This window comes from Mobula hypostoma, chromosome 1 (assembly GCF_963921235.1).
Source record: "Mobula hypostoma chromosome 1, sMobHyp1.1, whole genome shotgun sequence".
Lineage (NCBI taxonomy): Eukaryota > Metazoa > Chordata > Chondrichthyes > Myliobatiformes > Myliobatidae > Mobula > Mobula hypostoma.
The window spans coordinates 74,652,993-74,669,684 of NC_086097.1; the positions used below are offsets into that span (position 1 = coordinate 74,652,993).

The 16,692-nt window shown below is 38.8% G+C and overlaps 1 protein-coding gene across 2 annotated transcripts in view; it reads left to right on the forward strand.

The window, feature by feature from the left end:
- Window positions 1-16,692, forward strand: part of cdin1 (CDAN1 interacting nuclease 1) — a 148,212-nt gene that overhangs the window by 44,066 nt on the left and 87,454 nt on the right. For both annotated transcript variants that reach the window (XM_063050773.1, XM_063050756.1), the window contains exons 2-4: window positions 14,181-14,226; window positions 15,123-15,187; window positions 15,916-15,976. In XM_063050773.1, coding sequence (XP_062906843.1) covers window positions 14,181-14,226; window positions 15,123-15,187; window positions 15,916-15,976 — 172 coding nt within the window. The remainder of the gene's footprint in view (window positions 1-14,180; window positions 14,227-15,122; window positions 15,188-15,915; window positions 15,977-16,692) is intronic.

A 16,692-nucleotide genomic window follows, 5' to 3' on the forward strand; every position in this document is an offset into this window, starting at 1 on the left:
TTTAGCCAGTGAGTGGTGAATCTGTGGAATTCAGTGTCAAGGACAGCTGTGGAGGCCAAGTTTTTGGGTATATTTAAAGTGGCGATTAATAGGTTCTTGATTACTGAGGGTGTCAAAGGTTATGGGGACAGGGCAGGAGAATGGGACTGAGAGGGGTAATAAATCAGCCGCGATGGAATGGCGGAGCAGACTCAGTGGGCCAAATGGCGTAATCCTGCTCCCATGTCTTATGATCTTAAGCTAGGAAATAGCAGGATTAATTTAATATTTATAGTACAGTCTACAAATATTAAAAAGTGATCTGAAGATAAAAATTGCTGGTTTAGAGTGGTTTTGCGCAATAGTTTGTTGTGAATTTTACTTAACCCTGCAAGCAGAAGTGTTTGATATCCTTTATATGTCTATTTTTGAACAAGTTTCATGAAATTGAATGCATTGTTGAGCTATGACAAACAAATGTTTGGAGTGTCCCTAGACACCTTTTGCTTACTGTGGAGTTTTTTAAGGTTTGTGTTAGCAGTTGTTTTCAAAGCTCAGCAACAAGCCGATGACCAGTTCAGAAAAGGATATCATTACCAGTTCTACTAGTTAAGATATTCCCTTGCTTCAGATTGAATGTAAAGTGTGAATATTTCATTGAAGTAAGTGCTTTAATCAATAAATTCAAAGAAAATAAAATAGAATTTATCAAAGAATGAAATGTTATTTGAACCATTTAATCAATAATGCACTGCTGAGTGGGATGAAGTAAATGTATTTTATAGTTGAATGCCATTGGCTAATTCATGTAGAATGACAAGGTATTCATAAATGCAAGCAGCATTTTGAATATTTGTGCCTTTTAATAACTTCTGAAGATTTCAATCTTAATTATTAATTTATAAACATATACAGGAGTTACTAGATTGGAATCCAGAAGCCTAGACAATTAATATGCAGATGTGTGTCTGAATGCCACTGTTATATCTGGATAATCCAATTTTCATGAAAGGGGATTGTCCCAAAGAGTGACCATGAAACTACTGGATTGTTTGTAAAAGTTATATCTTTCATGACTTTCCTTCAGGGAGGTAATACACCATTCTTGGACCTTCTAGTAGATTATATGTGACTCCAGACTTGCCAACTTCTTCGCTGTCCACTGATGTGACTGAAACAATCATTTCACTTGATCACAAATCATGACCTTACTGGCAATATCCATGTCCCACAGAACAAAAAATAAAACTCTGAAAATATCAATGAGGTAATCAGTGCTGACATTTATGCTCAGTGCAAGAAAAATATTTGTGACCAATTTAGCCATTTGTTTTCTTGACCTTCCAATCCTTTGCAGTATCAAAGTTTGATTTTGTTAATTAAACCTCAGCCATAACCTCAAAGAACATCTCATTTTCTGGTTTTCTTATCAATGTCTTATATTGACTAATGGGCAAAACAAAGTTTATTGAAAGGATTTGATTATCTTACTTTGTCAATACTTCCTTTGAAATTAAAAATATCCAGTTTTACCACATTTTTTTGTAATTTTATTTGTCAGATTAAGCAGCGCCCTTGTGCATCTTTGAAACACTCAGAATTCTATCTAAGCTACACTGTTTATTCCTGCATAGGGTATGGAATCATAGGAATTTATGGTGCAGAACAAGGGATTTTGTCTTGCGTATTGTTCTATTCTGGCTGCAAATTTGTGTTCAATCTGGCCTATTGCAGGTAATAATATAGCCAGAGGGCAACAGTCAGCCCTAAAAATAAGAGTTCGAGCACAGGCATCTTCCATTCCTGAGAAAGAAGTCTGGAACTTAGAAAATAAAGATCTATCATATCAGTTGTACCACCATCATAGCCACAAAATTCAGCTGCTTTTACATTGCTGTTTGCTGAAGGAGAAAGCCTAAACAAAGAACAAGATGGCATCTAAATTTTCTTGAAGGAAATACTAGATAAAAAAACACAAGCATCATTTGGATGGTTTTTACTAGCCTGGCATCTTGGTGACTTGCTGTGTTGGATAAATGATTGCTTCAGCTCACTTTGAAGTGGAACCACTGTGCTACAATCATCAAACTGCATGTGCCAAGCTTTTTGTTTGTTTTTTGGGATTTCTGCATCACTGGCAAGGCCAATTTTACTTGCCCCCTGCTAATTGATCTTAAGAAAATAGTTGTAAGCTGTTTTCTTCAACCACTACAATCTTTTTGATGGAGTACTTCTACGGTGCTATTGGGCTGAAATTCCAGGTTGTAGAGAAGTAGCTGAGAATTGAGAATATATTTCTAAGACAGGGTGGTTTTGATTTGGGGCAGAACCTGCAGGTGAAGGTGTTAGAATGCACCAAGATAGATAAGGGCAGCTGGTGCAACAGCTCATAGGTTTTTAGGTGTGGTCAGAAGTGCATTTCTAGCTGGTACCAACTGTAGCCACTATGAGCTGCTGGTGTAGTGAATGTAGATTTAATGGTGGTAGATAAGTATCAGCACCGTGGACGCAACAGGTAAGATGGAAGTGGAATTCTACCCTGGCCATGAGAATTTCCTGGCTGGAGTAAAATGATGATGTATGACTTCAATGGAAAAATCCCTGTGGATACAAACTTCTGAGGTGCAAATAGAAAGGAAGTAGGAGAGAAAGCTAATTCCATCAGAATCATCCCCCTGGTAAAATGCTAAACCACAGGCATCCTGGAACCAGCAATCTCTTTTTATCAGAGAAACAAGTTCAAGGATTTGGCAGCTCTCTTACGTCCAAGGATTGTGGCATTTATTAGATTACATCTGTGCAATAGTCTGCATTATTGTACCTGGCACTGCACTGATCACTGCCTAATTTGGCATGTTAATTGCATTAGCCTGATCCTGAGTGTGACTTTATGACTTTACCCAATGACTTGGCCTCCACAGCCATCTGTGGCAATGAATTCTATAGATTCACCACCCTCTGGCTAAAGAAATTACACCTCATCTCTGTTGTAAGGGGATGTTCTTCTATTCTGAGGCAGTGGTCAGTGGTCTTCTATTCTGGTCCTAGACTCCTTCAATACAGGAAACATCCTTCCCACATCCACGCTGTGTGGGCCTTTCAATATTTGATAGGTTTCAATGAGATAGATTTTCTTCCCTCCCTCCCCTCCCCCCCATTCTTCTAAACTCCAGCGACCAGAGACCCAGAGCCATCAAACGGTTCTCATATGTAAACTCTTTCATTCTGGGATCATACTTGTGAACCTCCTCTGGACCCTCTCTAATGCCAGGACCATTCCTAGATCAGGGGCTCATAACTACTCATGTTACGGTGTGATCAGTGCCTTATAAAGCCTCAGCATTACATCCTTGTTTTTATATTCCAGTCCTCTATGAATTGCTTTGAGAGACTGGTTATGGCTAGAATTAACTCCTGCCTGAGCAAGGATCTGGACCCACAGTAATTTGCCTTTAGCCACAATAGATGTACAACAGGTGGAATCTCAGTGGCTCTAAACTCTGCATTGGAGCACCTAGAAAACAGGCTTCAACACCATCAGCCCTTCGGTTTTAATTACTGAGCTTCTAACCCTGACCTCTATACATTCCTCTGCAACTGGATCCTGTACCACAATCAGTGTAGATCAGTGGACATCTCCTCACTGACAACCAACAAAGACGCACCTCAAGGATTCATGCTTGGCCTACTGCACTACTTTCTCTCTACACTCATGACTGTATGGCTGGACACGGCTCAAGTGCCATTTATAAATTCACAGAGGACACCATTGTTGTTGGTAAAGTCTCACATGGCAACAAGGAGAGATACGAGAGTAAGATTGGTTAGTTGAGTGGTGTCACACCAACAACCCCACACTCAATGTCAGCAAGACCATGAAATTGATTGTGAACTTCAGGAAGCGGAAGTTGGGAGAACACATACCAGTCTTCATTGAGGGATTAGCAATGGAAAGGATAAGAAGCTTTAAGTTCTTTGGTTTCAACGGCTCAGATTATCTATACTGGACTCAACTCATTGATGTAGTTATAAAGACACATCAGCAGCTCTACTTCATTAGGAGTTTGAGAGACTCCTTGCACATTTTATATGGATGTATGGAAGAGAGCATTCAGCCTGGTCTGGAGCCTCCAATGCTCAGGCTTGCAAGAAGCTACAGAAGTTGTTGACTCAGCCAGCTCCATCAGGAACACAACCCTTTCCACTAACGTGAACATCTTCAAGAGGTTGTGCCTTAAGAAGGCAGCATCCATCATTAAGGACCTTTGTCATCTTGGACATGCCTCTTATTGTTACCTCTGTCAGGGAGGAGATACAGGAAGACCTGCTCAATCATTCAGGAGTGTTCTCCTCCCTTCCCCTTCTCTCTTTCCATTTCTCATTCTGGTTCGCATCTCATTCTTTTCTTCATCTGCACATCACCTCCCTCTGTTGCCCTCCTTCCCTTTCTCCCATGCTACTCAGTCCTATCAGATTCCTTCTTCTTGAGCCCTTTACCTCTTCTACCTGTTACCTCCCTTCTTTCTTCATTCCCCTCCCCCACCCGACCACCTTCCCTCTTACCTAGTTTCACCTTCCCCCTTACCCAGTTTCTCTTTCCCCCTTACCTAGTTTCACCTTTCATCAGCCAGCTTGTACTCCTTCCTTTCCCCTGCCTCCATCTTTTTATTCTGGCCTCTTTCCCCCATTTTTCCAGTTTTGCTGGAGGGTTTTAGCTCACAAGTTCGACTGTTATTCCCCTCCATAGGAGCTATATGACTTTTCGAGTTCCTCCAGTACTTTACGCGTGTTGCTCAAGATTTCCAGCATCTGCAGAATCTCGTGATTATAATGTGATGCTAATATTGTTTTTCTTCCATTCTCTCATACCCTGTGAAGACTACAATTCCATAGTTCTTTTTTTTAAATTGGGCTTATCAGCCTGATATGCAGAGTTTATCATCCTGGAGTCCTTTGCCACTCTTTTTTTTAAAATAGCATTATGCTTTTTTCTTTTTACTACTTTTATTAAAAATCATAGGTACCACTGAATTCTGTCTGCTAATTTTCATCTCATCCATGCATTTCATTAGTGTCCTGTCATAACTGCTACTGCATTTCTAAATTCTTTATTTTGCTTTTTCAATATTGGTGGAAACATCATCACTGTTCTCTCTTGGCTTAGCTGAATCATTAGTCAACCAAATGTGTAGAAGTAGAACCAGAAGTTACCTTTGTTCAACTACAGCTTACTTTTTAATTCAATTTTTTTTGGAACTAGGCATTGCTAGCAAGGCCATAATTTATTGCCAGTCCTTTGTTTTCTTGACAATCCAGTGGTGAGATACTACCTCTGAGTGAGAGTGCTGCACAGCTCTGTCGTGTACAAAGTTGCGGTATTATGGATAAGGAAGGTTTAAGGGGATATGGGCCAAACAGGCAAGTGGAACTAGCTCAGGTAGGTACTTTTGTCGGCATGGACAAGTGGGGATGAAAGGTCCGTTTGCATGCTGCATGCTTTATGACTTAGACAGAGCAACCACACAGGACTGACCGTATATTTCCAAATCAGGATGTTGAGTGAAGACCTGCAGGTAGCAGTGTTCCCATGTGCCAGCTGCTTTTGTTTTTTTTGACAGAAGAGGTTACAGATTTGCGATCTGCCCTCAGAATAGCATAGTTAGTAACCATAGTGCATTTTGTCGATGCTGCATACTGCAACTGTTGTGCCCTCATGCCCAAAGGGAATTGACATCCAAGGGATGAAAGGAGTTCCAATCAAGCATGCTGCTCTGTGTTGGAAAAATTTTGGAGCTAAGTGATGAATGTTCCATCACAAATGTGATGGAGCTTTGTAAGTGATAGGAAGTCTTTGTAGTGCGGTGTCAGGAGGTAAGTACTCTGGACCACTGCTCAAACTATGCTGTTTTTCTCCATACTATTCATTTGTTGATCTGGTTTGCCATCTGCTTCATATTCTGCACACTTTGAGTGTCTTTAATAACATTAACCTTGCCAAAGGTTTAGTTCATGTCCATGTATACAATATCTATCGCAGTCCTCCCACCTTCAATATCTGGAATTTTCTCAATGACTGCTTTGAAAGTTTAAAAAAAAATTGAAGCAGGGAATATTAAACTCTTTGTCTTGATGCTGATTTGACCCTTAACCTAGTGCTGAAATGTTCCCAGTTGTAGATGAAAGTTAACTGGCCTTTAATTGCCTTGATTAACGTGGTCCCTTTAATTTAAAAGAGAAAAGATGTACATTGGCCTTTCTCTGGCTCTCTTGAGCTGGAACATTCATTGGGGGATGGAGTGGAGGGAGATGCATGTTTCTTTTCCAGTGCCTCTACAGTTTTGTTCCATGTCTCCATTGCATTTGTTCTGCATATCCCTTCTTTGCTCTGGAACAACTTTTTTTTTAGCTTAACTAATTCAGCTAAAATTGGTTTCTTTGTTCATTCTTATTCGTGTTTTGGTTTCAAGCTTATGAAGGTTTCCTTCCTTAATAAATGGCCCAAATAAAATCCAGTGTTGGGCATATTTTCACTATCTGCGTCATTTTCTGATCTGAAGCTTGAAATTCCACTCTCTGGAGGCTTCATTTCTCTTTTAACTAAATTTACAAATATCTTGTTCTCATTCAAATGATTCCTTATGCTCTCCAAAGCTTCTTTTATCTGCTCTTAATATTTTCTCTTCCTTTTTCTTGGATCAGTTTTCCTGTATTCATCCTGTTCAGTCTGCACGTCTACCATGTATTTTGTTTAAAAAAAAAATAGCTCCATGCTCTTCTTTCACAGTCTGATAATTTTATAGCTCAGTTGGAATGCTTGATTTTGAATGCACCATTTAAGTTTGTTCTGTAATTAGTATTTATTGAAATAGTATTATTAATCTTTAAGATCTGGATTCTAGAAGCTAGGAATCCTGCTGCGAATAACTCACCATCTAGCTCCCCAAAGCCTACAGCATATCACAAAGCTCGTGTCAGAAATGTGATGGAATACTCTCCATTTCAAAGTTCATATATACAACCCTGAGATTCATTTTCTTGCAGGCATACTCAGTAAATCCATAATAGAATAATAACCATAATAGAATCAATGAAATACCACACCACCTTGGGAGTTCAACCAATATGCAAACTGTGCAACTACAAAAAGAAAGTAATAATAGTAATAATAATAAATAAATAAGCAAGAAGAATCAAGAACATGGAATGAAGAGTCCTTGAAAATGAGTTCATTGGTTGTGGGAACACTTCATTGATGGGGCAAGTGAAATTGAGTGGTTATCCCCTTTTGTTCAAGAGCCTGGTGGTTAAGGGATAACTGAACCTGGTAGTGAGAGTCTTGAGGCACCTGTAGCACCTTCCTGATGGCAGTGTCAAGAAGAGAGCATGTCCTGGGTGGTGGGGTCTCTGATGATACAGCTGTCCTGTGACAATGCTTCATGTAGATGTGCTCAGTGGTGGGGAGGGCTTTACCCATGATGAAGTGGGTCATTGCTTTTTGTAGGATTTTCCATTCAAGGGCTTTGGTGTTTTCATACCAGCTGTAATACAGCCAGTCAATATGCTCTTCACCACATCTATAGAAGTTTTTCGAAGTTCTAGATGTAATGCCAAATCTATGCAAACTCCCAAGGAAGTAGAGATGCTCCCATGCTTCCTTCATAATTGTGCTTGCGTGCTGGGCCCAGGATAGGTCCTTTGAAATGATAACACCAAGGAATTTAAAGTTGCTGACCCTCTTCACCTCTGATCCTCCGATGAGGACTGGCTCATGGATCTCTGGTTTCCTCCTCCTGAAGTCAATAATCAGCTCCTTGGTCTTGCTGACATTGAATGAGGTTGTTGTTATGGCATCACTTAGCCATCTCCCTCCTATATGCTGATTCATTACCACCTTTGATTCGGCCTATGACAGTGATGTCATCACCACCACTGTCATAGTGTTGAGTCCAGCTTCAATAACACTGAATCAATTTGACACTATACCGGACATCGTAGCCTACTTGAAAGGCACCCTATCCACAACCATTCACTGACTCCAATACCAATGCACAATTGCAATGGTTTGTACTATCTGCAGCATGCATCACAGCAACTCACCAAGACTCCTTACACAACACATTCAAAGCCTACAAGCCCAATTGTTGAGATGAATGAAGACGGCAAAAGCAGGCAAGCACTTCCATTTGGACATTGCCCTCCAAGCCACACACCTTCCTGAATTGGAAATTTATCTCCGTTCTTTCACTGGCATTGGGTCAAGATCCTGGAATTAACTCCTGACCAGCATTGTGGTTATACCTACGCCTTAAGAATTGTAATGGTAAAATAAGGCAGCTAACCTCCACCTTACCAAGGGTAATTAGGTGCTGTGGCCTCTCAGGGGCTGACTAAAGGTGCTTTTTCCCTTTGTAGAATTTTTTTTTTAAGATCCAAAGACAATTCTACTCCAAGAACACAGTGTACTGTCAGTGAGCTGCTTGTTGATCAGAGTAGCTGGAGTGGTATTGGGAGCGGTGCTAGTCGGAATGTTGGAGAAGGAGCCGTACTAGGGGGCTGGCCAGGATGTTGGAGAAGGGGCAGTTTAAGGTGTCGAAAGGGTCGGCCGGGATGTCATAGGAGCCAGTTTGGGTTTAAAGGAGCTGACCTGGTTGCAGACCGTGGTTGCTGGCCACTACTAGGAAGCATTGAAGTTGGTGCAATTTTACCATGGGAGATAGTCTCGGACATTCACTTGCGATCGTAAGACTCTGTTCGACAGTGATAGTGTAAGTTTCTGCAACCCTGTTACTCTTGTCTGGTGGTGGAACAGACAACATGGGAGTTGCGTAGCCTTGGTTGTAATGAAGACTAGGCCTCAAGTCTTGGGCTTGCCTGCTCATTGTTACCGTCAGGATGGAGGTACAGAAGCTTGAAGGCATACACTCAGTGATTCAGAAATAGCTTCTTCCCCTCTGCCATCCGACTCCTAAATGGTCATTGAATCCATCAACATTACCCCACCTTTCTTTATGCTATTTCTGTTTTGCACTATTTTACTTAACTATTTAATATACATGTGTACTTACTGTAATTGATTTACTTGTTTTTCTCTTTCTCTACGAGGGGTGATTGATAAATTTGTAGCCTAAGGTAGAAGGAGTCAATTTTAGAAAACCTAACACATTTATTTTTCAACTTAGTCCCCTCCTACATTTTAAAAAACGCAAACAACAGGAATTTTGTAGATGCTGGAAATTCAAGCAACACACATCAAAGTTGCTGGTGAACGCAGCAGGCCAGGCAGCATCTCTAGGAAGAGGTACAGTCGACGTTTCAGGCCGAGACCCTTAGTCCTGACGAAGGGTCTCGGCCTGAAACGTCGACTGTACCTCTTCCTAGAGATGCTGCCTGGCCTGCTGCGTTCACCAGCAACTTTGATGTGTGTTCCCCGCCTACATTTACACACTTAGTCCAGCAGTCGTGGAGCATTCAGATCCCTTCTTTGTAGAAGTCAGCGTCTTGGACCTCCAGAAGTGATCCACAGCAGGGGTGATTGATAAGTTCGTGGCCTAAGGTAGAAGGAGATGAGTTATTAACTTCAAACTTTCTGCATAATCACTCAAAGAGTTGAATTGCATGTGCATGTAACGAGAACTGTATAACTCATCTCCTTCTACCTTAGGCCACGAACTTAATGATCACCCCTGCTGTGGACCACTTCTGGAGGTCCAAGATGCTGACTTCTACAAAGAAGGGATTCGTAAGCTCCATGACCCCTGGACTAAGTGTGTAAATGTAGGGGGGGACTATGTTGAAAAATAAATGTGCTGGGTTTTCTAAAATTGACTCCTTCTACCTCAGGCCACGAACTTATCAATCACCCACGTATTATATATTGCATTGTACCACTGCTGCTAAGTTAACGAATTTCACGACACATGCCAGTGAAAATAAACCTGATTTTGATTCTGCTCCAGACCAGATGAGAAGACGCAGAAGTGTTACAGCGTGGCGCGTAAGCTTGGCTGGAGCCTGGCCTCTCCTGTCAGTGCTGCCCTTTTGTGTTTGAGTGATGAAATCACAGGCTGGATTGCGTGCGGTCTGCACGCTGCCAGGAGACTGTACCATCGATTGCCAGATATTGTCACTCAGGGTCTTGGTCTCTATGTGTGTTTTTTTTGAGTGAATATGTTTCTTTGCTCACTATTTTGAATTATGTTAGTTGCTATTTTTGAATGTTTTGCACCTTGGCTCCAGAGAAATACTGTCTCATTCAACTGTATCTATGTATGGCTTGAATGATAATTAAACTTGATTTTTGATTTGATCTCTTAAAGGAGTAAGATAAAGCAGCCTTAAAGTAGTCATTGGTATAAACAGAATAGTTAGTTGAGGTAAGGGGCCAGGGCAGTTCCATATTTCCTACAAAAAAAACAGGTACAGCTTACTGCTTTTGAGTTTCCGGTGGTAAATCTTTGACTTGGAGAAAGTGAATTGAGTAGAAGTTAAGGTTATTCAATACAAGATTTTGTTCAACCAGTCAGAGAGTAGTGGTGCAAGGCACTGCTTGACTCAGTGTTTAAGGAAGAAGTGACGCAGGATGGAGGTATTGAATGTCCATTGTGAAGGTGAGCAGGTTGTGATTGGAAAACCGGAAACTGGCGAAGGGTATCAAAGTTTTAAAGATTTAGGTAGGAATGGACTGGACAAGAGGGAAAAGAGTAAAATTTGATGTAGGAAGAAGCAAATTAATTTAGAACAAAAGTCGGCAGGAATAATTAGTATCCCAAGCCAATCCAACATGTTGATCTCAAGGAGCAAATAGAAGCAAGTTCTGCAGTGTTGCAGAATTGATGTTTGTGGAAGTAAGGTTGTCTGAGAAAATTAACTCAATGAATAACGAGATTTATTGCTCCATCCTCTCACAGTCGCAGCAACTTTGCTTTAATTAATTTTTCAATTGTTTATCATTTTGTTTCAAAGTTGGCTTGCATAATATCACAGTACCTTTGTTGATTCCACCTCACACTCCCACCCCTGCAACTTAAGTTCTCATTGTTTCAGTTCGGTTTTTTCCTCCATTAACTCTGCTTGTCTTGCTGAGTCATTCTAGCATTCTTTGTTTCTTCAGCAGTGTTATGCATTCAAGCAAAATTAAAATGTCTTGGATCTGCTTCTGGTTCAGTGCTTCAGGTGGATGGACAGTTTAGCAATTTCACAGCAAAGAAAAACCAGTCCTTACGGTCCATCATATCTATGTTGACCATCAAGTACCTACTGTATCACTAAGTCTCCTTTATTAGCATTTTTTTTCTGTAGTCTTTTGTGCTTTGGCAATTCAAGTGTTTTTTTACATATTACATGTGAAAGAACCTGCCTCCACCACTCACATTCACATTATGATACAATTTACTTTCAGTTTGGGATTACATATACTGTATAGCTTTCTCTTTAAAACAAACATTGTTGAAGTAATAAATAATACAAATGTTTATGTAAAGGAGTTTGTTTAAATGGAGTTAATGATTTTCTAGCTATTTAAAAACACTGAATTCTAATAATCAACTGCCATCAAAAATAAAGCAGTATGCACTGTTATGTAACTGCTAATTTCCTATTGAGTGTGAGAAAAGTATCAGCTTTGTTAGTAGCAAATTATGCTACTACTACCATTATGGTTTTAAATTTTTACTTCACTGTTTTGCCCCTGTGCTAAAGAATCACATGTCACTGAACCCTAGCGCTGATGAAGTTATTCAACAAATATTAATTATAAATCAACTAGAATTACCTGCATGCAAGTTTTTTTTATATTTCTCATTGTAAAACTTTCATATAATAAATTCAACACATGAGAGGCTATTTTTTTTAAATGTGCTGTTGTCAAAGCAAACTGAAATATATTCCTCAAGGAATATGAGAAGGATTCATTTTAATTTTGAAGTAAAATCATTGATGAAGAAGTGGTTTTATTTTTAACAAAGCAGAATGGAAATACAAACTTGTCCTGGCTTTCAAACTCATGTTAAGAATCAAAGACTTTATTTTCTTTCTGTTCTGAATTGTTTCAGATTTAATCATAGTGCAAAACTTCCACAATATTGGCCATTTGCTATTTTCCCAACTATTCAGTTACTAACCATCTTGGACATTTTTGATGCTTTAATTCCATTAATTCAGCTCATATCAAAATCAGATCATGATTCAAATCTTAGTCCCAGTCATCATACAGCTTTCTGAAGCCAAGGAAAAACAACATAATTTGGATTAAATCAAATTTTTGCTGTCAGTGTTAACAAGCCTATTGATTGCCCTGGTTCTTTTTGCAAACTTCTGGTCAGAAGTCAATTAAAATTTAAATATATAAATTTAATCTCCTGTAAAATATTTTCTAAAGCTATTGCCATTATATATTCATTTAATTATTTGCTATCAAATAACGTTTTCCAAATGCACTGCCCTTGTGATTTTATGTGCTACCACACACATCTCAGCACAATTGCCATCTGGTGTCTTCCTAGGACCAGAGACTAATGAGAAGAATACCAAATGCTGTCTTCAATAGCAAAGGAGTTAATTTTAAAGACCGACTACAGAGTCCTTCTGCCTTTAGTCAATTGAACTATGTGTGTTTGTATAAGCTGTCTGTTTATGTCATTAAAGTGATCATATGAATTGTTGATAAATCTACAGTGGCTATGACAGCACAAAGACAATTTGGTTGAAGTGATGTGCCCTAGTGATGGCACGTGTCTGACTTTATCAGCCAACAGAATTGGCTACTGTTCTGACTTCATAAAAACCAAGTAGCCGCAGAAATCTAACAAAACATTAAGATTTGGATTGTTGATATTTACTTTTTCTTCTGTGGCACAGATACTAAGCTAGTTGTGTTTTGTAGGGTAGTTAGATGCCTTCAAAATGTTGCATATGGTGAAATTGCCTGTGGAGCTCTAGCTCTGGTCAAATGATTTTTATTATATTGCAGACAAACTCAAATGTGAAATTGCTCATTTTTCCCAGTAAATTACTGTTTTGAATAAGCATGGAACATGGTGATCAATGGAACAACAGGAATTATTATGATAAACTTGTCAATTGTGTTTTTAAACCAGTTTTAGTACCTATTAAAATTGTACCATAAGTACTTACATTTTTTGCAACCACCCTTCCTGATATTCTGATCATCAAATTATTTTTTGGCCTTTTCACTAAGCAATCTCTTTGCTATTTATAGCAAGTCAGAAACAATTTAAACTACTTTTATGCTTGACGGTTTTGCTGCTTGCAGTTAATCTTTTTATATGTTTAATTGCTCTGTTCTAATTGTTGGTCCTGAATCTTAGTTGTGTATATGTGTGATGTACTCCTTCATGACAATTGTGGGAACCTTAGTTAACACCCCCCACCACTACTACCACCACCATAAAGTATTTTATCCATAGCTTGAATAATTACGACTTCTAGGTCGCTGTTGGGTATATCTGATGTCAATTAGAAAATCTACCTCAGGTTTACATGTTAGAAATTCATAGCAGAAAAGCCCCTCCCATTATAGAAGAATATTTTCCAAGTTGCCATAATGCCAGGTGTTTGACATTGAGTGGAGCAAGAGATGAATGAAATTTATGGCAGCCCATGGATTTGACTGACTCCAGGGAATCTCAGCTTCCTGCCGTGAAAGTTTACATTTTCAAAGCACATCAGTTTCAGTGGGAATGTTGCAGTAGTCCCATATGCTACATCTGACAGAGTAAAGTTTCTACCATGAATATGAGACAACTGAAAAGATTCTCACTCAGAACAGCACATGCTACCAAATGAATTTCAATGTGTTATCAATGAACAAGCTGTGTGTTACCAACTGCTAATGACATTGAACTCCATCAATTATTAATGACAATTTGCTTTGTTTTCAGTCTCAAGCTGCCTTTTACTCAGTACATGGCAATGATATGGTTTTGTGGCTTTTTTTAAGCCTAAAAACCCACCCAAACAAAGACCCGCTTGCTCTCAAACTTTTTCTGTTTTACTGTTAATCTTTCCTTGACCTAGCAGCAGGAAGCCTTTGTCCGAGGTGTTCATCTGGAACAACTTTTCCACACTTGTTTTCATGTTCTGTTAGATTACAGGGCAGCAGGCCTACCTTTGAAGCTCCCCTTTCTTTGTTTCTTTGCAATACACTCCAGTAATTAACTTTGTCCTTCTTTTATTTGTTCCAGTCAATCGCAGTCCACTCTGCTGAGCATCTTCTCCCTGGAGTATCAGGTTAGAAGTTTTCTCCTTTGTGAAGGCTGACAGGTGCCTAATTGAATGATGAATGTCCCTTTATTTCTTTGTAATTGAACTGCCAGCTTTCTGATTGGTTTGGAGGATGTTCCCCTCCACATCAAGTACCGCCTGAGTCTCGGTGGATGGCTGCCAAACCTTCCCATCCATCTGTCTAATAACATCTAGCCTCTGCTTATTTGGTGGACCTGTAATAAATTATGCTAAACCATTATTATTCTGACAATAATAATTTCCCCGTGTTGCATGGTTCCATGTGCTAAATGTTTGCTGACTTGCACTGTCACTGCTGCTTTCCATTGCTGACAGAGATGATGATAAATGACCATTGCTGGAGTGGCAGAAGGCAAGGGAGGCAGAAAATGGAGTCATTTATCATAAGATGACAGGTGTCAGTCAAGTGGCACGTCTCAGCGGAATTACTTTTTGTAGTTTTTAAATAAGTTATATTTAAGCAATGCTCGTTTGATTTTAAAAAAAGCAATTGAATTGCAAAGCTAAGAGCCAGGTAAAAGATTGCAGGAGAATTGAGAAAAATTAATACCAAGTTCAAGAAAGAAATTGGATCCTGCTGCTGTCACCTTGCCCTCTACTTGCTACCTCCAGCCTTTGTAACCCTGAGCAAATTTATTTAGATTCACTGGCTATGACCTACTGGTTTCTTTGTGTATGTTAGATAGCATCCTTTTTTTAATGTCAGAGAATCCCAAGGATGACTTGTATAATGCTATTGAAATTATTGAAATAACTTGTATGGTACAATTCTAAAATATGAAATGCTTTGCCCATTACAAATGTCAAAATCATTACATGGAACCTTTAGTTGTAATTTTAAGCAGTAAGTATTTTAACCTGTTTTATTGACATTGCCATAGAAACGAATGAAAAGGACACATGCGAAACATCACACGGCTGAGGCTTGTGAAACTTATTACCAAAGGTATGACCTGTCTATCCCACTAGAGGGTACCACAGTACTAATTGAACCAGGAAAGTAAAATAATCCATTAGTGTATTTTTATTATAGAACCATATTTTAATATTATAGTATTTTTTTTACATCTTTAAATAATTAAAGTGGTATTTAAGGGTCAGTATTTAAGTGAATCCTGGAGCAGTGCATTCCTGACAATGAATAGGGAATAGGTATTGAATTTCTGCTTCCAAAAGCAATAAGGTAATTAAGGTAATAAATTTTTAATTTTTATTTATATAAAATAAGAATGTATCTTGTAACAGAATTGTGGGATATTAGTATTATTTTCAAATTATGTTCTGAATTGGGTATCTGTTTGTTGATAAGGCTTGATATAGGTTATTATGGGACTGATTAAGCTGTGGAGTGAATAATAGAGAATTAATCTATTTGTATGAAAATATATCCAGATTTGCTGCAGTGAAAGTAACCCCATAACATAACAGCTGCTTTGGAGGGAGGAAGAGAGAGTGAGATAGATAAATTTTGCTGATGAGTGAAGTGGCTAGCCCAGGAGAGTTAGTTAGTGTCAGTCTGAACTAAGTAGCTCCAAAAGCTTCCCTCAGCAGCTGCATTCTGCAGCCAAGTTCAGCATGTCATCTTCCCTGTAGGACCTTCTCTCAAGGGACACTTACAAGTCTAGGCTAGCCTGTTCTTGTCATTTTTATGTTACCTGGTTTTGTCGTCTTTAGGTACCTGAGTGGTGTGAAGAACAATGCAGCTGCCCCTGTTCTCTTCGAGCTGGCCAATGAGGTAATGAGATTCCTCTTTCTGGTTTAGGGCTATGAGGCAATATCTTAAACCACTGACTAATTCATAATCAATTTTATTAAAGAAAACATATTCTACTACCACAAGAGACTGTAATTGTAATATGTATTGATTTTGACTATGGATATGATCGACTTGTACCATATCCTGAACAGATATTCAGCAAATTATTATTGGTGGTCTTGTATAAACCTGTTTGATTATTGTTTTATTTCTTTCCATATTGCTTTCTCTATTCATTACTTACCAAAAATCTTCAGATCCCCTTGATGAGACTGTGAATTGTAACAATACTTGTATTTATAAAAATATATATATTTAATTGACTGTTTCAGGTTTATCAGCTAAATTTTTTATATTGCTTGCAGCTTTTAAAAGTTTGGGTTAAAAGAAAGGCTTTAATTTTAGCTTTTTATAAAATTCAATGTCTTTACATAAAGTTGTAATGCTGAGCAAATTGTGCATTTCTGTGCATTTATAACAAAATATTTTGTGTATGTCATTTTTTCTGTTATAAGCACTCGCTTGATTTCCAATATGTTATTAAAAATAAGCTTATCTGTCAACAGATGCTTTGCTGCATATTTTAAGGAATAATGTCATCACGTTGCTAAACTTGCACTGCATTTGACTCTGGAAGAACCTAATAATTCAGTGTAGTCATATAAGCCTTTCATTTGCATGGTAATACTGGACTA